Source organism: Perca flavescens, chromosome 23, assembly GCF_004354835.1.
Source record: "Perca flavescens isolate YP-PL-M2 chromosome 23, PFLA_1.0, whole genome shotgun sequence".
Classification (NCBI taxonomy): domain Eukaryota; kingdom Metazoa; phylum Chordata; class Actinopteri; order Perciformes; family Percidae; genus Perca; species Perca flavescens.
The window spans coordinates 4564435-4591369 of record NC_041353.1 but is presented as its reverse complement, the minus strand read 5'-3'; the positions used below and the strand labels follow the sequence as shown (position 1 = coordinate 4591369).

The window sequence follows — 26935 nt, the reverse complement described above, 5'->3', positions numbered from 1 at the left end:
ATTTGAATTTCTGACCAAAGCTTGATACCAGAATGGATGGTCCGGAGGGAAGGGCGAAGGCATGACTCGCCTCTGATTGGTTGATCGGTTGGTTAGGATTAGGCATGAGGAGTGAGATTGGTTAGGGTAAGAATAGTCTGGATCTACGGCAGTTCATTTCCAGGATAATTGGACCTGCATCCGGAGCTCAGCGCCGCCCAGGACGATTGTGATTGGTTTAAAGAAATGCAAACAACCCAGAACCCAGAATGTATGTGTGGAGGTGCCAGACCTTACTTTGCAGCGCTGTGGAGATAGGTCTGGCAGTGTGTAGTCTATATCGTTCGCGTTCCACTTCCGGGATTGCTCCGGTGCTGCAGGAAATTATACCAGATGCTTGTATTTTCCGTTTTCTTTTTCTTTCTTTGTGTTGGTTAACTGCTCCTCAGATCTCTGCAGGGTAAATCCAGACAGCTAGCTAGACTATCTGTCCAATCTGAGTTTTCTCTCGCACAAGTATTTTGCAGCGGCTCTCTGTGGAGTTTAGCGCTGCCCATGATGATTCTGATTGGTTTAAAGAAATGCCATTAAACCAGAGCACATTTTCCTCCCATCCCAGAATGCTGTGTGGACTAACCAGACCCTCCTTCAGCGCGCTTTGGGTGAGGGTCTGCCAGAGCAAGACTAGCCAATGCGAGACTAAGATAAGAGTATCACAATACTCCCAAACCATACAACGATATAGGTCTCTTACCATCTAATACGACCCATAGGAGCTTTTAATAAATTAACGACCCTAGCGTGGCACGAAATACGAATCACATGAGCATTTTCCATCCTCATATCCTACCGTAACGGTCACGGTTTGATACATGTCATTAACGTTGTGAAACAGTCGCAGTGTGGTTAGGTTTAGGCACAAAACCCCTATTGGTTGTCAAGTTGTATTGTGGGTAATTAAGGTGCCATAGAAAGGAAGCGTTCTTTGTCGATTGTGGTTGTCTGGCCTGATTTGTGGTGTAAAAATGCTCTTTACTGGTGTACTAAGATATCATCCGCAATAAATATTAGAAATGCTTTAAGTCCCAAAATGTCCTAATAGTGTTCAGCCCACCTGCTGTGCACTGACTAAAAAAACGCTCTAGGTTGCACTTGGGACTGTGGACTGTATTTTATTCCTGTAAATAAAGACTAATAGATAGTAACGAGCAGCTGGTGTTTCCTAGTCTCCAGGCTTGTTTCTGAGGTTTGGTGGTTCACCTCGGTTAACAGGTTCACATTTATGCTATTAAAGAAAGAACTGGTTCAGCCTGGAGCTACGTACACACCGGTGGACAGCACATCAGCTGAATACTGACATCTTCATAATGATCATCAGCCTGAAGGCTGTTTGGACGAAGGAGGATTAGCTTTATAAGTGGATTAAATCATGGTTAATCTTATAATTGTGCAGCAGTGATGACATCTTTTTGTGGCCCAACCTGGATTTAGCTCATTGTACTTTTAAATCGCAGATTTTCAGTGGAGGTTTTGCATTAGGTTTTTCATTAGAAAACAAGACTTATGGTGCATACACATTTGCTTTAACAATATAATGTTCTACTTCACTTTATTAAATCATAGTTAAATGTATAATTATGCACACCCAGATGACCTATTATTGTCCAACATGAATGTCAAGGAATCAAACAGCAGATTTTTTGAATTGGTGTATTCAGTCAGTTAATCCTCAAATGGTACAGCATTGAGGGCATCATTTTATATTCTAAGCTGGATGTTGGCTCCACTCATTGTTCAAACAGCAGATTTCAAATGTAATTTTAGGAACTTAAGGTAATCAAACATTGAATTAAAGATAATGCTATACTTAACTGTATAAGTGTATTAAATCATAGCTAATCTTGTTATTGTACAGCAAGGAAAACATTTTAATAGTCCAAGCTGGATGTTGGCTTATGATACTTACACATTTCCTTCAACAATATAATGTTCTACTTAATTTTAAAGAGTGTATTAAATCATAGTTAATGTGACAATTGTACAGCAGTGATGACTGATCTTTTTATAGTCCATGACAGATGTTGACCCCACTCAGGCTTCAAACGGCAGATTTCCAATGGAAGTTTTGAATCAGAAAATACCACTGATGACACGCTTAAGATACTTTACTTAGGTAATATGCACGGCCACATCTATGCCGTTGTACACAACATAAGAGTGTGCAGCTCAAATAATAAAATACAGCAGGAAGAAGTACTCACAAACGTGTGTGTGTGTGTGTGTGTGTGTGTGTGTGTTTGAACCCGGCTAATTAATCATCTGTATTAGCTCTCTCCGTCTCCCTGCAGTGTTTTTGTTTGAAGTGGATAATTTATTACTACAGAGGCTGTTTGCATAGACTTCATTAGAATATAAGGAACCGTACATCATTTCATGATTCTGTCTACCTGCATCTGTCTCTCTGTCCACCTGTCTCTCTGTCTGCCGGTCTGTCTCTTTCTAAATGTGACCATTGTCATGATGAGCGCACTATTGGGTCCAACCTCACATTGTAATTGGCTGACAGGAATTCTAATAAGTGTCAATTTGTAACCATATCCAGAAGCCTATTTACACATTGTGAACCTCTTCATAAGTGTAACCATAGCAACCGACTAGTATTATAAACCGCTAGGCGTCATTATTTTAATACTGGGGCAAATAAATCACAATTCCTCTGTCAGAGCTGTTGGCAGGAATGTTAACGAGCACCAGCCACCATAATAATGCCATTATTAATATTAAGAATTTTCTTTTGATACTGTTATAACACATGCATACAATATAAACACTTTGTCATTAACCACAGTGAGTTTCTGAGGAGCTGTCCGGTGCTGAAAGTTGTTTTTCTTCCTGTTGTCATATCTCTGAATCGCTGCACTCATCTCAGATGTTTGGTGGTCTTGTGTTGTACTTAATCAGAATCAGAAATACTTTAATAATCCCAGGGGGAAATTATTTTCGTTACCACTCCAGGTATACAAACAACAATAAAAACAACATATATTATCATATATTATCAAGACTTTAAATGATGGCTGTTCAGCCCAGGTAGGATGAAAATTGATGTATTAATTAAGAGAATTGGATACTGTGTTTCAGGGTGGCACCCCATTAGTTTCAATGAAAAGAGGCTCACTGCGCTTTTTGGGATAATTATTGATGCATTCATGTAAAACAGAGTGAAAAGGTTGGCTTTCCCCTTGCAGCAATAATAAAGTATACATTCTTTTTTATGATAATGCATCATAATTAATTTGCTGATTAATATTTGTATTAATCTGAATCTGCAAAGTGCAAGTACTTTAAGGTACCCTGCCATACAAAACTGTTTTTACTTGCATTTTTTGAAATCTGTTAGGTCCATATGTGTTTGTGTTATGTGGTGAATGTGAAAATGAACTGCTACCTCCTGTCAGCTCTAGCCCCTGAAAAGAAATAAGTGGAGAAATCAGGCCAATTACAAAAGCTGGTCAGTCTGACATGTTGCCTGAGCTCATCACTATTCATTAGCTCGCCCAGTTGGGCTGGGTAAAGGATTCTGACAGCCAGGCTCTCATTGGCTAGCTGTTAGCCAATCGGATTCAAACAGCTTAACTTGTTGAATATTAATGAGAACTGGCAGAAATCGAGCTGAGTCTTCCTGCAAGATTTCTATACCACGCTAGAATGGCTTGAAACAAGGTAACCAAGGCAGTCCATGGTAGAACTTCAGACATTACCACAAAGTAATGAAATACGTGTGGCAGGGCACCTTTAAGTACAGGACCTGAGTAAATGTACTTAGTTACTTTCCACCACTGCCCAAAAGTAGCGTTACGATATTGAGATTCAGAATGACCATGGGGTGGGTGGGTGGGGGTGTGTGTGTGTGTGTGTGTGTGTGTGTGTGTGTGTGTGTGTGTGTGTGTGTGTGTGTTTCAATGTGCGCCTGCAAGCACGTATGGTGGAGCGAGAGAGTGACTGAAGAGAGGGAGCGCCTTGGACAAAGCCGTGAATCAGAGTAACGTTGCAGACGTTGCGAGTAGTTACACGTTTCAACTCGTCTCACGAGTCTTTAGTCTCAACTAGGCTTTAAGGAACCCAGACCAGACAGGAGCTCTGTACATGTTCTCTGGTGACTCTGCAGAACTCAGTGAGTAGCTGTTCGCTAAAGGAGCAGTGACACCCTCTGTGTGCTCGTAGGTACCTTCCTGGAACTCACCCAAGCGGCTCTGAGCCAGAACTCTGGAGATGTGCAATCAGTACACTGTCGACACCTAACGGACTCCCAACACCAGCTTGATGCTGAGTTTACACTGGGTCAATCTGACGCTAAAACCCCACAAAGACTGATGCTGGGTCAGCCGAAACGCAGGCAGTCGGCGGAGCAGAGAGCGTGACACAGGAAACAGATGGCGGAGCGAAAGAGTGATTTGTGTGACAAAATGTAAAGAGAAAGGAACAGATGGAGACGACAGAAGAGAGGAATAAAAAAGACAGAAGAGAAAAAGAAAATGAGCAGATAAACAAAACAGATGGAGAAATAAGAGTGAAAACAGAATGAAAGGCAGAGTAAAGATGTTATACGAACAGCCCATCTGCTGGTTAATGAGATTCACTCCGCTGACAGAGACGGCGATGACATCATCAGTCGCTAACGACCTCATTGGACGACTCGTCGCTGTCAGCTGGAGATCTAATGTGATGGAAGCAGCATTCAAACAGCCACGCTGCTGTTCCAAATGTAAACATTCAACTTCTCCGCTCAGTGTGAGCATGGCAACCACACCGGGGAAAATAATAGTGAATTTTCTTTTTTCTTTTTAAGATTATTTTTTGGGGGCATTTTTAGGCCTTTATTTCTATAGGAGAGATGAAGACATGAAAGGGGAAATGACATGCATTCCCTCTCTCATGCAGGTCGGAGTCGAGCTGCTGCATCGAGGAGTAAACCTCTATATATGTGCGCCTGCTCTACCAACTGAGCTAACCTGGCCCCAAAAGAATAGTTAATTTTCTTGTTACTTGAGAGCAGTAAATTGACAGCTGTCTACTGGTGATAATGGGTGTCAAGCAACATCCGCTTCTCTGAGTCATCTGCTCCAAGCCCACGGAGAGCGTTAAAGATAATAGTCCTCAAACTGCTGCCTTGGGTGTCCTTACTTCACTTCCTGCCTCAAAATGGCCGTCCTCATTTACATTTTACTATATAACCACCATTTAAAAAGTAAGACTATTAAAGACAAGAAACCACACCGGGTATAAAGAATGTCCATAAATGGTATAAATAAGTGCGTTTTCCATGTTTTTATGCACATTTTCAATTTGCTCGTCTGACGTGGAAACGTTTGTGTATCGATAAAAGGAAAACGCAACAAAGTTAAATGGCAACAGACTTGGCTAATAAATCATGAATCAACATTTCCACATTATTTTACTTTGTTATTTTTCATTTAATGTCATCCTCTTGTCCCACCCTCTTCATCTGCGATGTTTAAAGGAGAGAGAGAGAGAGAGAGAGAGAGAGAGAGAGAGAGAGAGAGAGAGATCCACCTTGCCATGTCATGGGACCTTTAATGACTTCCGATTGGTGAATTAGCTCCAGCAGCTGTTTATCTTAATAAACTAATATTCGCATAAAGGCAGTCGGTGAAAACGCGTATTAATATGCATTTTTTCCACCAAAACTAATAGCAATCCTATAATGACATTTGTCACCAAAACTAATAGCAATCCTATAATGACATTCCTTTCTGCTTCAGTTGTACACTGTGTTTACTGCTAATTAGCAGGCATGTTGCTAAAATAAGATGGTAAACGCTCTGGAAATGGGTTTAAAATTTGTGCTAAATTTAAAGGTCGAAGTAATACCCTTCCACCTCATCACTCTGTCGTGTTGCTAGAAGGTCGGATATTAAACATTGGAAATGGAGTACATAATAATCTTACAGATATAAAGAGAGGGTAGGCGGCAAAAGTAATGAATAAAAGCAGATAAGATAAAACTTTGTCTGTTCACACAGAAAATATTCTACAGCTAACATTAAAAACATAAACACATCTGTATGGTCACCCAACAAACATTTGACACACCTTTCCGTCTCTCACACACACACACACACATACACACACAGACCACAAACATACCGACACAACAGTCCCACAATGATTGACAGATCACATACAGATAGATACATCTCTTGTCGTCCAATCAGAAACCAATCTACAGTGTAAACAGGAAGCCACTGCAGTATCACGTCCTACAGCAGAACTTCTAAAAATAACATTTCCAACGGCGCGGGCCGCTAATGAGGCTAACCAGCTCATTGATAAACTCTAATCAAACGTTTCCAGGTGTGTTGTGATACTTTAGTTTAAAGGTCGTCGCCGCTCGGCTGTGAAAAATGTTTTTCAGCTTTTATCGCTGTGGGGAAATCAAAGGCCTCTGATTGGCCGGGGCTGGCAGTTAGCCAAGCCAATCAGCCAGCCCCGGGGCGATCTGATGGTCACTGTCCTCTGAGTCTCCTCTGCACACAGAGTTTTTCCACTTGTGCAGCGAGACAGAGCGAGAGATTCAGTTTGTGTCAGGACCGACAGCTCAACATCTTCACCATCTCATCTGTGTGTGTGTGTGTGTGTGTGTGTGTGTGTGTGTGTGTGTGTGTGTGTGTGTACTTGTTTACATGCTATATAATTAGCTAAATGTTTCCTTTAGGGCAACTTATTACTGCATAATTACTGTTTTTCTAATCATTTATTGTCATTTCTAACTGATTTTATCTTAATTTGTTGTCTGATTTGATTCGGTTTTAATTGATTTAACTGTGTGTGTGTGTGTGTGTGTGTGTGTGTGTGTGTGTGTGTGTGTGTGTGGACCTTTTGTAGTCTGTAGCTGTCTGGCCTCGTTGTGGGTTAAAGGACACGTTCACTACTCACTCAGCCGACACCTTATTAATGTTTTTGCAGTCCCTTCATGCAGAGCGCCACCGCACTGACGGCTTCGCTTTTTTCGAAATGAAGCACTTTGCTGCTGCAGCTTGTCACCGAGCTGAAACGAGTTCGATCATTTGGACCTTCAGACCTGCTGTAGAAAATCCGACAGGTTTGCGTGGTGAAATAATAAGCGGAGTGCTTGCATTGATTCTCCTACATCTCGTCACTGAAAGAAGACATATGATCAATGAAACCCAAGTCATGTTCCAAAAAAAGTTTTATCAAGCAAAAGTTGCAAATATTTGTTGTTTTCAGCATTTGAAATGGTAGCAAACCCTACATGTTTCTATTTCTAATCAATTGGACTCTTACTCCGGATTTCCACTAGATGCGTAACGGCCGCAAATTCACGTAGAATATAGCCACAAAACCAACAACCGTTAGTTTCCATCCAGAGGAGTAGAGGGGAAACAGCTCTGTGCTGTGTATTCAAGGTGTAGTGCAGGGAAATATGATCCGCCGTGAGCACGGTGTATTTTATTTTGAAAATTAACCGGATGTTTATTTTGTTTCTGTGCTCGACTTCCTGTCCCGCACTATCTGCCGTGTGCTGAATTGCTGTGGAGCAAAACTAGAAGCTCTGTGTATCTGCTCCGGAGGGCTGCGGACCGCCAGAGCTGGGACAGAGTCGAAACGCGGCCGTTATGCAGCCAGTGGAAATACACACACTGACTTTAATGGAAACCTAATGACTCCGCCGCCGTTTCGGAGCTGTTCCGCATCTAGTGGAAATCCGGGGTTAGCTGAACAAAACACGCAATTTAATTTTCTGGCTACAAATCAAAAACAGAAAGCCTGTGTTACAAAATGCAGGTGTGGAGTTTGAAAGATGTGACTGTTAAAGGTGCTGTAGGTAGGATTGTGAAGATCCAGGACTTAGCCAAAGAATTTGAACATCGACAACTTCTCAGTCCCCCCCCCCCCCCCTTTCAGCTAAAGCCCAAAACGTTCTCCTAAGCCCTTCCTCCCACAAGGAAGAATTATTGCGTGTGCATGAGCAGTGGTTGACACGCAGTTAGACACCCTCTCCCCCGGCCCTGATTGGTGCATCTGAACAGGGAGCGGTGGATTTTTGCAAATCGCGCTACAGGCTGTAGGTGGAGTCAGAGGAGCCGGATTTAAAAAAAAATAAAAAATTGAATTACCTTTTTCATGTAGTTCTACTGGAACATAGTCAGTTTCAGCAAATATGACAGTTAATTTTATAAGTCTTACCTACTGCACCTTTAATGCGTCCTGGCACGATCGGATGACTGAAGTCGAATTGAAGACAAGTGGAATACTGCATTCCATTTACCTTTTTAGAATTCAGAAGCTGGCGCTGGGAGTGACGTCGCACCTGAGTTGAATGCGTTCCATTTACAAGTCAGATTTTTCTAGCAATACTAGTTGATAACAACGCATTACGCTGTTTTTGTGCATACAAACAGCGTAACATGTCCACAGATAGAAGTTGGACAGGACTGTGTGTTATTAGCACTTCTGTCTTATTAGTGAGACACAAATAAGACAGAAGTGCTAATAACTGTTACTACAGCTTTCACCACTGTTGATGCGCAGCCATGGTGGATTTTGAGCTCGGGGTACTGCCATGTTGTACGAGCTCCGACTCCCGAGTACAAATGGAATATAACCACGGCTTTAGTCCTTTAACCTTTTCCGCTACAAAAAATATATAAAAGTTGTCTCTCAGCCATAGGTTTTCACCACCATTTCTGTCATACATAGGGTGTCCACATACTTTGACCATCTCAAAATCTAGCAGGAATATTCTGTTGACGTGTTGAGCACATTCCTCCTCCCCCGAAGTTAAATCCTTTTGATAATATTAACAGCCTCATGGCCTTTCCTTTAACACCACCCTCAGGACAAACTCAACATTTTAAGCTCCACTTGTAAGAATAGCTGAACCATCACCGTGTAATTTATTCTGTACAGCACTTTCACATTATGGGGTGTAATGAACATTTCAGTCTCCAGCAGCACCTACTGTTTTGCGTGCTCTAGGTTGTTCTCTCTCTCTCTCTCTCTCTCTCTCTCTCTCTCTCTCTCTCTCTCTCTCTCTCTCTCTCTCTCTCCCCTCCCTCCCCCTCTCTGTGCAGATGCAGGTTGTCTGGTAGCTGTGAAGGCGTTTTAACATTCAAAGACTCTCCCCTGTTCTCTCTTCTTGTGTCTGTTCAATATGGAGCACCTCTTATCTGAACGAGCTAAAGATAATTGGTGGACAAGTGGAGCTCGACCGCAGAGAGGAAGAGCGGGAGAGAGGGAGGAAGCAGGGAAACACAGACAAAAGTCAGATGGATTGCAGTGGCTGATGGCACCATGAACTGTGCATCGCTTGCCACGCTATCTTCCCCGTCTTAAGGTCCGGTTCACAACCGATATAACATGTGCAAACACACCCATAAAGTTTCGCAGCAGTGGCTCTCAGCGTCAGATAGCAACGCAGAAATCACCCTTTAGCAAGGATGAAAAGACTGAAAATCCACGTAAGGAGGTTGGTTGGGGCGGTGTATGGGTCAAACAACACAGGAAACCCCACCCACCATCCTCTCCTAAACCTAACTGTCTCCTTCTTGTGCCGCATGTCAGTTAGACGTACGTCCCGACCCAGGGCGTCAAAAAGTGACGCCAAGAGTCCCGACCCAGAGCATCTAAATATAACGCCAGTGGGCTAGACGCTAAAGGCGACGTTCTGCGTCAGTAACAAACGCCAAAGACACCAAGCGTCGCTTTTTTTTGAAAAGCTGGGAGTGAGAATGCATTGGGTTTTTTGGGGGGCATTTGGCTGCAAAAGCTGCACAGTCCTTTTGTGAATTGAACCGAGTGTGAAAGATTCTGTGATGCGCGTGCGTGTGCTTGTGCTTGTTTGTGTGCGTGTGGTGGAGACAGGCTCCTGGGTCCTGCCTCAAAATGCTGAGCGAAGGAAAGGAAAAACAAGACAGTGAGCCGAGGTGGGAAAATACTCCGATCCTTTTACTCAAGTAATAGCAACAAAAATAAATTCCATTAAGACCGGGAGTTCGTCATTAAACTTTTAGATGGTCTTTCCCTCCACAGAGAGGAAACACCATCTGCATCAGGTCGAGTTCTCAGCCAACGTTTGTAGGAAACATAGCTCCGCCCGGATGACATCCTTTTATATCATAAAAATATCCATCCTTCCTTCCATCACGGCCCTGTTGGAGGATAGGGTAGCTGAGCGGGGGTAGAGTTTACCATCTTTTTTTTTTTTTACCACCACAACCTTGGACTCGACATCCCAAGTTGACCCGACTTGTTTTGGTATACCGCGGTCATTATTTCCAGCATTGTCTCCGAAAGCTGCAGTTTTTGATTGGCGTATCTGTCCCACTGTGTGTGGACTTCCTCTGTGTGCTCGGTGTGTCTGCTGTGTCCTCTGGCCGCACGTCAAATGATGCCACGCGGCTCGTGGTTTTGCACTTCACATTTTCATGGTTCCTGTGTAGACGAGTCAAAGCACACGAGGTCAGGGAAAGATGGTGAAAAATGGAAACTCTGACTCGAGTCATAAAGGTTTATCTTTTTCAGTATACTTTTCTTCTGCCGAAAAGTCCTGACTCTTTTGCAGCGGAAGAAAACGCTGGCATTGCACATGAATTGTGAGATGAGAAGTCGCTAAATATGAATGCGAGTAATGCTTCCTGAGACGTGCCAGTGAGCGAATCCAAACAGCAATTTCCGCCCAAAAAAACCTATTTGACAACGCAAATTAGCAGTATTTTTAGAAGAGACGGTTGTCTCGACAGCCACCTCCTCAATTATCTTCTCATATAAAGCTATCTTGTTGTTTCTACATAAACAATATAGACAAAATCCAATTTTGGATCTGGGTCTTGGTCTTAAGCTGACAGAGATCCAATCTGAAATTTTGTCCACACAGATTCATTATCTACATAATTAGTCAGCCGGCCTGCTAACTGCTGAGACACACACACACACACACACACGAAGACAGGCAGCACAACAGCCAGTCATGTGAGTCTGTTCTTCTGATACTGAAGCAATTATAGCCACAGTATCATGTTTATCATGATTCAGCCGTGATTCACTCAAATCAGCAGTAAAACTGAAGTGATGTAAAATACACACGCACACGCACACACGCACACGCACACACACACACACACACGCGCACACGCACACACACGCACACACACACACACACACACACACACACACACACACACACACACACACACACCAGATAGCACAGTGGTGTTATGTTGTCTAATGCAGCCAATTAGTGCAGGGATAGTTGTTGTCACTGACTTGTCAAACACCGCAGAAGGATGCTGCCATTTTGGAATCACAAACGTCTTTGTAAACCCTCCAGAGGTACCCGGGCGTTAAGGTGGAGCATGAATAGGCTGCAATAGGTATGGACACAGCTGGCCCGCATGTCCCTTTAGCAGTGTTGTGATTCACTGTCAATCTGTTCCCAGATAGTTGTGAAGGATGACTACAAAGTGTGCATCTACCATAACGACCATTGCCTTCATCATTTCATGCACCGCCTGGAAAGCAAACAAAATGACTCTAGTCTATCTCTCAGAACGTGCATGTACATATTTGAGAAACGGTTGTGTTGGTCAAAAGTTTTAGACCTTTAAAAATGTGCTGAAAAATGAAAGATGATGGTGATATTTGGTTCATGCTCAAACTCAAAAATACAAATCGGTTAAAGAGTAGAAAAAGGTGGCGCACTATTAAAGCATCTAATGTGTGCAGAGCTTCACAATTTATTAAAATGTCATTGCTGACGGAGCCAAAATTTGTGTTTATTTCAAATGAGTGATTTCTGTATTTCTTCACCTTGATTGCTGACGAGACCTGGATATATAATATTAATATTAATACTTAAGATTTTAAATCCGGTTTTCAGGGGCTACAAAAGAGGTACCTGCGATTTAGTGTCACACTTTCATAACGTTTGGGGACTCAAAATCAGGGAGGTAGAGGCCGAAGAATTCTTTAAACCTCTAGTCCCCAAGTATGGGTCAAGTTTCAAAACACACTTGATCCTACACTTCCCAGAATGCAACTCATCTTTTTGTTTCATAATAATAAAAGATTCATAGTAATAAAAGAGAACAGAATCCAGGTAAAACACCAGAGTAACCCCACGAGAGTGACGAGAGAGAATCTAATTTAGTTTGTATTGCGTGGGCGCATTAGTGTGCACCTGAAGCTTCATTCTGCAGTAAAATGAAACTATTCACTTCATTTGAGTATAATGTATCATTTCCATATTCCACCTTAAACCAAGCAGCCTGATTTGCATTTCCCCCTTAAGTTAAACCAATCACATCCCCCCCCCCTTCCAGCCAGCCAATCAGTTCTGCTGCCTGAGCCTCAGTCATGTGGATAATGAGCTGTCAGCCAATCACGTTCAGCCTGGGAGCAGAGGGCTGGCACATGATTGGATACCGTAGATGGAGCGTGTCACAGCTTTGGAATTCTGTTTCCACGGTAACTCATTTATTTCAAGATGCATTACTTGAGCTGCCAGTTAAACTGTCTGTCACGCTTCCCCTCCCCCTGGCTGTGATTAGTGAGCCGTGCCCGTGTCGGCTACTCTTTCAAATGAGTTTGAACCAGTTAGAGGAGCCGGAGCTGATAGGTGGTTGGTGCTGCGTTTAACGCTCTTCATCCTGTTTAAAATGGTGCAATCAATTCATTTCAATTGGATCGTCACGATCAGTGAAGTCGCTTGCGGGGAAAATGTAAATCCAGACACATTTTCTTTCATTGAGTTGCACTTTGGTGAACTTTGACATGTGAATTTGCGCATGGCGTCATCACAGTGCTGACTTTTTACCATGAATTACATACCGGTTCCTGACCTTTTTTCAAGACCAATTGGATCAAACCCATTTTAACAAAATGACAACATTACACATTGCAGTACAAATCTTTTTGGTTATTTTTCAGCCCCTTTACACCTGTGTTGTGTAGTCAAGCCACACAACACACACACGTGAGCCTCGTCTCTGTGCATAATGCCTGCATGCCTCTAGGACGTGTAACGTTAGACAGCCAATCACATGCATTATTAGATTGGGCTCAGTGAAGCTGATGAGGTATTGAAATTTAGTATTGAATGACAAGGCATTTTTCAATACTCGACACTATCTAGGCAATTAGGTCGGTGCCTAAAAGTATTGAAGTTCCATATTCAGCCCTAAATATAGGTCAGTTCATATCTCAATAAAGAGATAGATAGATATAGATATATATATAAGCTGCTTGGCAATTTCCCCGTAGCCCTTTCCAGCCTTGTGGTGGTGTACAATTTTGTCTCTAGTGTCTTTGGACAGCTCTTTGGTCTTGGCCTTGTTAGTAGTTGGATTCTTACTGATCGTATGGGGTGGACAGGTGTCTTTATGCAGCTAACGACCTCAAACGGATGCATCTAACTTAGGATAATAAATGGAGTGGAGGTGGACATTTTAAAGTCAGACTAACAGGTCTTTGAGGGTCAGAATTCTAGCTGATAGACAGGTATAAATAAAGTAGAAATACTTATTTGCAGCTGTATCATACAAATAAATAGTTAAAAAATCATATTGTGATTTCTGGATAATTTTTTTTAGATTATGTCTCTCACAGTGGACATGCACCTACGATGACAATTTCAGACCCCTCCATGATTTCCAAGTGGGAGAACTTGCAAAATAGCAGGGTGTTCAAATACTTACTTTCCTCACTCATATATATATATATATATATATTTTCATGATATGGCATAGTTTTCTGGTAATTCAATAAACTACATGGAAAAAAAACTTTTATACAGTATATTCCTGTGTGAATTAAATACTTGACAAATAAAAAGTAATGGGTATTTTCTGATTTATATATAACTTTTGTGCAATATGATCATAACCTGAAGCATCAAAATGGGAAGCGTTGTGTTCTTCTCATTTAAATACCTACTTTTTGTTTTTAATCAGATGAGTATAAAATACTAGAGGCCCATACTTGAGTAAAAGTACAAGTGCTTTCAAAAAAGTGACTTGAGTAGAAGTTGAAGTGCTCTTTAAGCACCACACTTAAGTAGAAGTGCTAAAGTATTCAACATTTTTTGTACTTAAGTATTGCAAGTAGTTTATTTTAAAATCTATTACTCAAGTACTGAAAGTAAAAGTACAAGTATTGTGTTATTTGGTTATTAAAGACAGCATTCAAAAGTTTGACTATCATATTGTTTATATTATTTCAAATGTTTAGCCTAAGGCTGTAGCCAAAGGAATTAACAAATATTAAATATATTAGATTAAAAATAACAAATATTAACAAATGTACAATTACCACCAGCACAGTAATGATTAAAGCCCCCCAAAAACGTATCAAACACTAGCTAGTAACGTGTGATGAACAGGAAAGTTAGCAAGCTAGCAACATCCAGATAAACTAGCGGCCTCACATCACAGGGTCAAAGGTTAACGTTCAGGACTCACTGCAGACTCAAACTACTCAGGACTAGCTTCATCTGCTGCAACAATAGCTAACTACAGTACAAACTTAAATTGTCTCTGACTTCTGAACGGGCAACCGTAATGAAAAGAAACAATACAATTTCTTACGTAAATTACATATTAGCGTACGTAACTAACGTAATGAGTATCGATGCAGCACCTAAAAAATTTATCGGAGTGAAAGTATTTCATTCATCGAAAATATGTACTCAAGTGGAAGTAGGAGAAAAAAATAATACTCCAGTAGAGTACAGATACGGCCTTTTAGTGCTTAAGTAGAGTAGTGAAATAGTTCTACTTCGTTACTATACAGCTCTGTTTTTAATACAGCTTACTTGGAATCATTCATTTAGACGACAGAAATGTGTAGATCAATAAGACAGAGATTCCTGTTATCACAATATGACTTTATTAAAAATAGATATCGCTCAAAACAATGAGAGACTGATTCCTGTTATCACACTCTTCTCATACTTCTTTATCCTGCTTTTAGTAAAAGTAGATCATATCGCTCAGCCCTAACGCCACTCCTCATGTTTTGAAGAAGAGTTTGTTGATGAATGGGTTGCTTGTTTCTACAAAGGACACTTTGTCTCTGTCCTACACACTGTCCCTATAAACCACTAAAATGGACTAGCATGTCAACACAGGCCCGTTTGTGCTGTCACTCTGACAGCTACTGGTCGGATGATGGATCAGCGGTGAACAGTTTGAGCAGCTTGACACTCTCAAATATGACAAATGATATCTCAACAGGGCTGCTGAGGCTTTTTCCACACCAAAACAAAAATCACGTGATTCAGTTTATACATAATGAGTCCAGAACTCGTCATTTGTATTTAAGTTCAGAACCAGATCAGTTTACGCTGCAAACAAACATCTGTATTGATTTACATACTGTACCTGCTGTTCAAGCTAACAAAGCATATGGTACGTAAATTGATTTAACTGATTGGAGCTGCACATTTCGGAAGGTGGCAGACAAACTTCAGGCGGCCACGTTTTTTAATATCTTGCTACAGCTGATGCACTGAAGGCAGAAATTCCCAATTTCAACATCACAACCGTGAACCAAAGCAGGACTCGATGGGAGGAACTGTTGATACTGTTGTATAACTACTTTTATTGAAATATATGTTAATACTTCTTCTAGCACTGACAATTAATATAGACTAGCAGGGCGAGCAAGGTAGATTCTCTCTCTCTCTCTCTCTCTCTCTCTCTCTCTCTCTCTCTCTCTCTCTATTAGAGAACAGACTGAAGAAATGAATTTCTTCAGTATAATTATATGCACACCACACACTGTCTTTAGTGTGTGTGTGTGTGTGTGTGTGTGTGTGTGTCTTGTTTGTTTTTTTGCACTTCTTCATCAGCAGCTGGAAAACTGGGACAGAACTCAGAAACACACTGTGTGTTGAGAGTTTTCTGTCTGCAGCAGCTGTTTGTACGTCTCCAGGCAACTAGACACTGTCTCTCTCTCTGTCCGTGTCTCCCTATTATTGTCTCACCCCTCTGGTTTGACAGGGGTAAACTGAGACAATCGGCCAATAAAGCTCCAGTTTCACATCACTTAGGTGGTAACTATGAGCTCCGTACGTTGGTGCTGTGTCAGCTGTTCTAATCCTTAAGATATTCATTACATTCATTAACTACATCTCTATTCTGTGGTTTTCATTGCTTGTGGCAGAGTCGCTGCATGGGAGGGATTCACAGGAAACGACGCAGCATGTAATCCAGTGTTACTGTTAGATTTCAGCCTCACTCAGTGCGTTTAAAAAAACAATCCTATTCGGATTAAAGCAATACCTCGGTTAAAATCGGAGTTCTCATAACCGGGTTGACCGACCTAGAGAACTCCTTTAACCGGGGTATTGAATGTATACAACTTAATCGGAGTAAGATCGTTTTAAACGTCCGTGCATGCTCCGTACTACCCCTCCCTACTCCGCTGGAGTGGTTTTTAATCCTGGAAATAATCCGTCATCCCTGTGACTGTCATCCCGTTGCTGTGCTACAACAAAACCAACCAGCGGTGCTTGGATCAGCAGCGGCAACCTACGGTCCATCTATTTCAATCCCTGCCGAGCAGCGGACACCGGGAGATGGCTCAACATTTACGGGGCTGTCAACGCTGTGTCTCGGCAAAGAAGTGGAGGGAAGGAGCCTTAACGTTACAGATAATGAGCCAAACAAAGTTGTCAGGCATCTGGCGAGAGCACTGTACTTTCCTACGCTGTGACAAAATGTGGGAACGAAGCATTAAATTGTTACATTTTACAAATTGAATGGCCGGTCGGTGTAATTTTAACATAGCTAGGTCAATCGAAAAAAAAGAAAAAAAGAAAACATATACTGACCAGCTGGAAGAGCACCACCTACTGTACCGGAGTACAGTAGGTGGTACGCCTGTAATTCATCCCATTTTTCCCCACTCATGTATACGGGGAGAACTGACATAACCCAGTTATTCACTTAACTGGGCTAAGACCATACCCGGTTACTGTGCATGTAAACCCACTGACTCTTTCTGTTCACTCTCCTGCAGCCGTACCAGAGCAGAGCCGTTTGGCTCAGGCTGAAATATTTCAGCATAGATAGATTGTCGTGACATTTGGTGCAGATATCCAGGAGACGAGACGATGAATCCTACTGACGTCGGTGATCCTCTGACTTTTCCTTCGGCGTCACATTAAGCCTGACATTCTTTTGTTTTGAGTGAAATGTCTCCACAACTGTTGGGTGGATTTGACATGAAATTTGGTTCATGTTGCCCTCAGGATGAATTGTAATAACTTTGGTGATCCTCTGACTTTTCATTTAGCACCATCATCAGGTCATTATTATAATGTGTCCAACGCTTTGGTGCATGATGGCGAACATGGTAAACATTATACCTGCAGCAGACTCTCAGTCTCGTTGGTTTATTTTTCTGCTATTGGTTTGATTGTGTCAGCAGTAGAGCTAATTAAAGCGGTTGTAATCCCAAAATAACATTTTCTTAGCAAACAGGAACAATAATGTAATACTAGTGGAAGTTTAACTATGACATCACACTGCATGTGTCTGTGGTATAAATCCACTGCTGTCGTTGCTGTTGTCTGTAATTTTAAGTTTTGAATGTATTTCTTAGCGCGCGCACACACACACACAAAGTAAGCTGTTTGCCAGGCTATGATTACAGCGGGAGAATGGATAGAAAAAGCAATGGAAGGCTAAGTTGCTAAGACACGTCTTATAGACTGATAGGCTGATAGTGTGCGTGTGTGTGTTCTCCCAGAAGGAGTGTTTCTGGCATTCTAGTGTAATAAACGTATGTGTCTGCTTTACATTTACTGTCAGCGTGCGTCTGTTTGTGTGTTTTGCCTCACTACACGGATCATGTGATGATTGACAGCTGTCAAACTGCAGTGATGTCATGGTTCGCTCAGGTGATTGACAGTTTCCGACAGACAGGGGTCCATGTGGAGGATCTAAACGTACAAACGGAGACTTTAAGTGCTGCCGGGAGTTTTTTGCAAAGAAGAAACAAAACAAATGGGTTGTGCACCTCGTTTCTTTAACAGATTGAGAAAATCTGTGTTCAATAGATTTCATAAAGACCTGGCCACTAGTTGTTGAGATATCTAACATTAAACCATCATAAATGCACCACCTGTTGTGTATTTTGTCCTGTCTGTGAGCTCTTAATTTTCACGAATATATATTCTCTCTCCTCCTCTTCTCTCCTTGTGCTTTTTCTGTTCTGTACTTATTAATGAAAATTCAGTTGAAAGAGCGAAAACGTGAATCAAACTGAGCCAAAGAAAAACCTTTCAGCCAACCAAGGAGTCTGGTTTGTTCAATTTTAGACTCCAGTGAATATCCTGTTGTCTCGGCATGTGATCCTGTAACACTGACGAAGGTCCCTGTAGGTGAAATGCCAAAGATTGTGATTTAAAATTTAAATGAGGACCTGAACTCTTTTCCCCCAATTTACTGGAAAGAACACTCTCTACTTCTTCTTCACCTTTCTCCTGAAAAACAATCAGGCTTCTGTTATAGTGAGAAAGCTCACCTTCTCACCTCCCCCCCTTTCTTCGCCTTTTTAATCAAGTTTCTTAGCTTGAAAAGAAACCACTTTCCTGCTCCTCCTCTTTTTATTTTCCCTTTTTACTTCAAACACCTCAACTTTTACACTGAATACAGCCAAATGTCTACATTAACTTTTTTTTATCCTCCTTTTTTAGATCTGCTTTTGGTCTCCACCAACTTTTGAAGGAAATATTTGTCTCTTTAGCTGTTAAATGCTCCATTATGGTATGTTCACCAGCTAGTCTCTTAACTGTGCCTGTCTGCTGTTTACTGCTGAGCAGGTAGAGTACAGTGGGTTTACCATAGCTTTTATTTATTATCTGTCCTTGTACATTAGCAGTGTATAAATATGTTTTTAGGAGAAAGGGTTGAAACGCTATGAAATGCTAGCAGGCAATGCAGCACAACGTTTTGTGGTGTAGATTCTCCAAAGAAATGTAAACAACTTTAGGCTAAAAACAAAACTGGGGCTCAGGTGCATCCCACAGCTGACTCGCTTACTCCAGGCAACATTACACCAAATTACTGTATCACTCAAAGCATCATGGGACCGTTTTTTGACATTACTAAGGCTCAGACTGTCTTATCAACATAGTGCTTGTGGACACATAAAAAACCTTCTCATAAAATATGTCCTAGAACATGTAAACTACAACTAACATGTATCTGAGAAGCTATCTTATACTAACAAGACTGATGGGCCCTATCTTGCACCCGGCGCAGCACAAAGCAAGAGTCTTTGCTAGTTTAAGACAGACGCAGTTGTCAATTTCCCATCCAGCGCCCATGTCATTTAAATAGAAAATGCACCTGCGCCCATCTTTGCACCCATGGGCGTGCTGGTCTTACAGGGAGGTTTGTTTAGGTGCATTCTGGGCGTACTGCTATCTTGAGGCAGCGGGAAGTGATGGTGCCATTGACCAACAAAAACCTGGTCTAAAGTCAATAATGCAGCATTTCATTGTTATTTTATCAGCAAATTAGTAAAATATGCCGAGGCTTAAGCACAGCGTGCACACACTATGCTTGTTAAACACCCAGGGAAGCGCAGCAGCACATAAACATGCAGAATGTTACAAATACAAATATTACAGTGCAAATCCACCATCATAATAGCAATGTGCCAAGGTACAAATGGGGAATGGGAGATGACCTTCTGATTGGTTTATTACATGTTTTCCCAAAACACACCTATGAATTAATGAAGACACTAAGTACAACCCTTTTGAACCATGCACCCGGCACACACTTTTTTTCCGCCGTCAAACTAGCAAAAGTGGATTTGGACACTCCGGCGCCATGTGCTTCACTGCGTGTGCTTAGATTGTTAAAATAGGTCCCTAAGAGTCTGCAGCCATGCTAGCAGCTCTGTGAGGCGGTACTCAAGCACAACGGCACTTTGAGCTAATTGCTAACATCAGCATGTTTAGCAGGTATGAAGTTACCATGCTCACAACGGTCGTGTCTAGATGATAATCCAGGAATTTGCGAAAAACTCTCACGAGACTCGCTGACGATTTAAAATTACAATTCATCCTGAGGGGAACATGAACATCTGAACCAAATTTCATGGCAATCCATCCAATAGTTGTTGCGAGATTTCATTCAAAACAACAAATGTGAATGGAGGTGCTAGAGGAAAAGTCAGAGGATCACCAATGTCGGTAACAAAATGATCCTCTGAGGATCATGAATGTCGGTATTACATTTCATGACAATCACCCAACAGGTTTTATGAAACTTTACTAAAAACTACAAATGTGAACCTGATGGTGGCGCTCAGAGGATCACCAAAGTCAGTAGGATTCATCCTCTGGGGAACATGAATGTATGTCATGTTGATCTCTGGAATAGTTGTTGAGATATTTTAGTCTGAACCAATCCAGGAGTGAAAACTGAAAAAAGCAGCTTAATTTGTTCCTGAAAGGTCAAATAAATTACACCTCTGAACCAAAGTCATATAACTTACCTTTCAGGACACTCAGTACCACGTGCTTTACGACTTTCACTGAAACTTTCAGTGGATGACTTTCACTTGACTATTTTCCCGGCAAGGTTACTTTACTTTAACTGAGGTTTGGCATGCAATTACCGCTCTAATAAATCGTATTTGCTAAAGGTAAACTCCTTCTTGAGCTCCTCTTTCACGGTTATTCAAAGTTTCTTCACTCAAAGGACTTCTTCCATTTCTCCTTCTTTTCATCTTCTCTGTACTTGGTCTATTTCTTTCTCCATGTCTTTCCTCATCTGTCTTTCTTTCTGCTGCCCTCTCTCTCTCATACAAATAAATGTAAAGTTATGTCCAAAGACTCCATATATCCATGTTGTGGGCATAAAAGGATTCTTTGGCAGGTTGTTAAAATGACTCATGAGTTTAATTTTAACCCAAAATGGGATCTGCTCTGATGCCAGCAGTCATTCTGTCAGTTTTTTTATTTAAATCTCACTGGATGAATCGGACTGTATGTGAGGGGGGTGGGGGGGTTGGTTATTAATGGAAGAACACATTAATTGTGTGTTGAAAAGCCATAATGCATTTTGTGTGCTTTTCAGACTTGTTGGCGGTGCCCAAACATCCCTACGCCGCCATGGAGAACTGGGGGCTGAGCGTGTTCGTGGAGCAGAAGATCCTATTGGATGCTGAAGTGTCGTCGGCATCCTATCAGATGGAGCTGACTATGGTGGTCGTCCACGAAATCTGCCACCAGGTAGGGGACATTGAACTACTTTAAAAAAATAAAAAAAAATAATGTAAAGTTGGCTTTAAATCTTGGCGATCGGATAACAAGTGGACAGCACAAAATACTGGTGGAGGCGATCACCGAGACATTGATCGATCACTCAATCCACTCGCAGAGGTGGTCTGGCACACATTTGACCACGCATCTTTTTGCAATGTAAACCGACAAGGACGTAACAGGAAAAGATGGCATCAGTGCAGGATGTGGAGGTTGTTTTGGTGGAGACTGTCCTCCCCCGAAACGCTCGCAGACGCAGTTGTTCAAGCAGCAAAATACGCCCTAGATTAACGTTTGTAGTGGTATCGCCTTGTAGTGGCAGTAGTAGTTATGACAGGAGCAGTGCAGGAAGTAAGGTGACGAAATATAAGGTTGCCCAATTCCCGCGTAAGGAAGTAGGTAGGTTGATGGGTCAAACAAACACAGGACGATCACCTGGTGTTCTTTTCCTGTTTGGCGTGTTTTTTTGTGTTTACTTAACGAATGTCCCGTTCAGCGTCACATGCGTAACCTTGTTTGTTTGCGTTTCCCTCATTTGCTGACACCTTGATGGCTCTTGTATGGGCGCGGGCCTTGAACATTGCTTCCCCGTCATGTGTATGAACGTCAAAACGCCAGCATGGAACTTTTAAATCATGTTCATGAGGTAAAATACAAAAATGATAGATAGTATGTTCCCTGGCGTGGACAGAAACACACCGCTGTAGCCGAGCCTGAACCTTCTGCTGTGAAATTGCTTTCACATTCAGCTGCATGTTACTTTGACTTTTAATAGAAAAAGAGGTTGTTTTTTTTAAAGCTGACTTCTCTAACGGATGCAAATGATCCAGTTGTAAACAGACTGAACGAGACAGAAGTCAAAACAGCTTTGACTGCAACACCAATCAGCTGTGTGTGTGTGTGTGTGTGTGTGTGTGTGTGTGTGTGTGTGTGTGTGTGTGTGTGTGTGTGTGTGTGTGTGTGTGTGTGTGTGTGTGTGTGTGTGTGTGTGTGTGTGTGTGTGTGTGTGTGAGAGAGAGAGTGTGTGTGTGGTGAGCTTTTACAAAAGCTCCTCGGGCCACAACAGAAGAGGAGATGATCCTGTTTTTACAGTACGACATCGGATACGTGACAAGCAGACAAACGCAATGAAGCAGAAGAAAAATTAAAGGTTTCGGTCAGTAAAGGGAAGCGGGCGAGCGGGCTAAAATGACAGACAACAAGAGAGAGAGAGACTGAGAGAGCGAGAGAGAGAGGGAGTAGGAGACTGAGAGACTAAGCGCCTAGGAAAGGAAGGAGAGAAAGAATGGAGACGACATTTGTTGAAGGAGAACCAGAGATACAAAAGGATGAAGAAAGAGAGCACAACACAGAAAAATAAACAAAGCACTGAGCGTCATTCAGTTTTGCTGGTAAAGATTTCGCAAATCTGAAAAAGATCCTTGTTATCACGTTGAGTGCTCTGCGTGTTTACATTAGAGATCTACTGCAGCCTCACATCACCACTAGTTTTCTGATCAGGGCTCGTTGGTTGTTCCGCTCTCCAGGCTTAAAACTAAAGGAGACTGACTTTTAAATGTGTGTCTTCCATATACATTTTCAAACCCTCTCACTTTGGACTAAATATCTGTGGTCACCTTTAAAATGAGTTGTGTAGTTTTGCTTAGTTTTGTTAGTCTTATTCATTTAGGGAAAGGAAAGGGCCTTCCCGAAATTGTTGTCGCAAAGCAAACTGTCAGACTTTGAATACCACTGCTCCTATAAATAACGCTGTATGCTCTAGAATTAAGATTTCCCTTCATTGGAAATAAGGAGCCCAAACCATAAAAAACACTCCCAAGAGTACACAAACGTTTGTGGATAGACGCGTGTATTTGGCCATATGGTTGAAATATCAATTTCTGCCTCCACGCCAATACAATGGGGATAATGGAAATTCCAACGGTCATATCTCAAATCTTTGAATACGCCAACTGAACTTCTATTCGCCTTGACGTATTGGGAGCGGCAGCAGAAATCACAGGATATCTCAAAACCTGCCCAAATAAAACCAAAGCTATCTGCATGGCTAGATGTGAAAATGTGTTTTCTGTAATGTGTGGGTGAACTGGCCATTTAACTGCCCACATCAGCTGACGCAGTGTAGCAATCATAGTGCTGTATGGACTCATTTGGATGATGAAAAGGAAAGGTTCAGTGTAAATATTGCGGTGCATATGGCTGACTGAAGAACATGTCGTTTTGATTTAATTTCCTTCAGGATGTGACTCACATTTCTCTCTGCTGGGTGTGGATGGACGTTACCTTCAGGCTACTGCTGGTGTGCAGCGAAAAAACTGACTGAATAACAAACGTTAAGCTATAGAGTGTGATGCTCTGCAGTGGATTAAGTCATAAATATTATTGGACACGTCATAGAAATGCAGTGTTTTTGACTCTTGGTTTTGGTCTTTTTGTGCATATTTGTTCATCTGTGTTGTTACTTTAGAGGGGGGAGTGAGAGAAAAAAAAGTAAAATGATAAAGTGATATTTTGTCTGCTGCTTTGCACTCCATTTCATCCTAAAGCCATTTATTTATCAGAGAGACACACACACACACACATACACACTCACAAAGCAAGTACGAGTTTGTTTGAAGCTTTCAATAATAAAGAGTTCACTTGTAAGAAGTTTGGAAAACATAAATCAACTTTTATTCTAAAATCCGTTCAGAGAAATGGTTTAGCTGTACATGGACTGTGCGTGTGCGTGCGTGTTAGTGTGTCAGCTAAGTATTCATCACGTTGTGGGGATAGCAATCGCTTTACAAAGTCTCAAATAAATAATAGTTATCAAAGTTAGTTTATGATTTAGGTGTTGCCAGTGCCAAAATGCATTTATTCCACTTTAATCCCAGATTTAAAGCTATAGTGCGTAGTTTCTATCTCCCCCATGAGGAATTCTAAAAAATGACAACAAAACTGTCGGCGCGTCAAGCCTTCTGTGAATCCCGCACATTATTATTATATAATTCTATAATAATAATTATTATTATTATTATTATTATTATTATTATTATTATTATTATATATAAGAGTCAAAGTGTAAATAATTATATTAAAGGTGCTCTAAGCGATGTTGGGCGACGTTACTTCTTGTTGACGTTCGAAGTATTGTCAAACAAAACGGAGGCTAGCTCGCCCCTCCCTCCTCCTCATCCCGTCCCCTCCCCCTCCCTTCCGTGCTTCCGCGCACTAACCCCTCCCACCCCCACCCCCATATCCTTCTTGTCGGTTATTGGCTGTAACACTGTTATGTTTGGTGGTGCAGGTTGGCACAGCTTCTTCTTGTAGATGTTTTACCTGATTTGGTTACAATTGTGGTTGACTTTGAGGGATTTTCTGTTTCAGTTGTTTTGTGTTCTTAGTGTTTTTGTGTATTTTGTATTTGCATGTACTGTATGTGTGGTTGTACTGCTGCCTGCCTTGGCCAGGACACTCTTGAAAAAGAGATTTTTAATCTCAATGAGTTTCTTCCTGGTTAAATAAAGGTAAAATAAAATATTGCAGTTTGTGGAGCCTGGGCTGTCTACAGAGAACACTTTTTGTTTTTTTGTTTTTTTTTAACAGTGTGTTCAGGGGACAGGCAGCTCGCAGATAGTGAGGAGATGTTTGCTGTATGTGACAAAACATGTTGTAACCTAAGAAACGCATGACATCGCTTAGAGCACCTTTAATATCTGATCGCTATTCCAGTTTCTTTCTAGACTAAATCTGAGGGATTTTATTTTCAGATTTATTTGCATTCCATCTCGACCTCAGGCTGCTGTGTAGACTCTAGAATCATTATGTAGGCTATACATGATGACTTTAATGTCAGACTGGTGATAAAAAGTGGTTCTGATGTATTGTTGGGTATACAATATGCTGCTGTTGTTGACAGGTTCACGGTGCATATCATGTACGCTGTTGTTGTTCCCAGGTGAACAGATGGAGAACATGTGGACTGAAATGTGAGCAGACAGGCTGTTTTTCTCTGTCAGCTGAGGGAAACACAGATGGATTTATAGAGTGAATGAGTTTAGACACTGAAATGAACACAGCTGTTGTTTACCAGTGTCAAAGTGCACTTCTGCAAAGTGCAGTTCTACCAATGGCCATTAAAGGCTGGCTCCAGATATACTAATTTATACTATACTACTTGTTCAAAAGTTTCTTTCACAACACATTTTGGCCTCAATTGCTAATTTTACGTCTTCTAATGTGCGTCTTGGTGGAAATATTTTAAGTATTGTTCCATAATAAGACATTAAACCTGATTTTTTTTTTTTTTTTTTTTTTGGCCACTTGGGGGCAGCAGAAACAAGTTGTGAACACAACATTAACATATTATCATCTCTTAAAGGAACACGCCGACTTATTGGGAATTTAGCTTATTCACCGTAACCCCCAGAGTCACGCTGTGACTCTACAAATCATAACATGTAAATAGGAACATGTTGGCGTTATTTTGTCACTTTTGTCACAATTCGGAGCAGTAGGCTAGTTGGAACCAGTTACCTGCAGGATCTGTGCTAGGCTAAGCTAATGCTGGAACCGTCAGACAGCATTACAGCACTCACGGAGATGAGAAGGGTATGTATCGACTTGTCTTACTCTGGGGGTTACGGTGAATAAGCTAAATTCCCAATAAGTCGGCGTGTTCCTTTTAAGTTGGTAATTGAATAGTGAACTTTTTAGCAAAAAGTTGCTTATTTACACATCCCCCAGCAGTTTTGGGGGTTACAATTGCCTTTTTTTATTGTAAAGAGTAACGTTACATGTTAGTTAAGCCAATTAGGTAATCAGTTATGTAGTTCCGTTTTCCAAAAAGCAATCAGTTACTTTTTAAAATGTGTGTATTGGTGACGTGAGCAGGTGTGTTTATGTCATAAACGGGATATGTGGCCTGGTGTGGTCAAGTGATTCAGGCAGGTGATACACAGGTAGCAGATTACAGATGATATCTAAAGTGAAATGTGCAGGTCAAATATAGTTTGTGTGCCCAGAAGCCCTGGTGTGCATACATATCAGGTTATTTAAAGGTGGATTTGCTGGTGTTATATGTGGAGCAGAAGCTTGTATACAGGTGTGTGTGTGTGTGTGTGTGTGTGTGTGTGTGTGTGTGTGTGTGTGTGTGTGTGTGTGTGTGTGTGTGTGTCTGCAAAGAATAAATGTGTGTTCAGCTGTGTGTCCACTGTCCAGGTGTGTCTACATTAGAGCTGTAACAATTCCAAATTTTGCGTTACAATATAATTGTCTCTTTCAGTCACATTTGGAAATATTAATTAATTTATTACTTATTTTAAACAAATTGAAGTTTTGAATGAATTCCGGTATACATCTTTTGGTTATATATCACTGCTATGTGACCCAGATAACGTAATAACACAAATACACAGCCTATGAAGTAAGCCACGCTTCTTCATTATCATAAAACATATTTTCTAACTGTATCCCCCCCTTGTCATTTTTGTTGCTATGAACATGTATATGGTCAAGTGCAAACAACTAACAATTGAAATGTTAAAAAAATATTGACATCCATTCAATAATCACTTTTATATTACAATTTGGCGTGTCTTAACAAAATCAACAATTACCAGTCATTTCCTTACGAATTTAGCTAATGTT

General features: G+C 41.3%; 1 protein-coding gene across 4 annotated transcripts in view; it reads left to right on the top strand.

The window, feature by feature from the left end:
• The window catches only part of LOC114550090 (thyrotropin-releasing hormone-degrading ectoenzyme), a 229183-nt gene that overhangs the window by 86233 nt on the left and 116015 nt on the right, over positions 1-26935 (top strand). For all 4 annotated transcript variants that reach the window (XM_028570598.1, XM_028570597.1, XM_028570595.1 and 1 more), the window contains one exon: positions 21120-21274. In XM_028570598.1, the coding sequence (XP_028426399.1) occupies positions 21120-21274 (155 nt within the window). The remainder of the gene's footprint in view (positions 1-21119; positions 21275-26935) is intronic.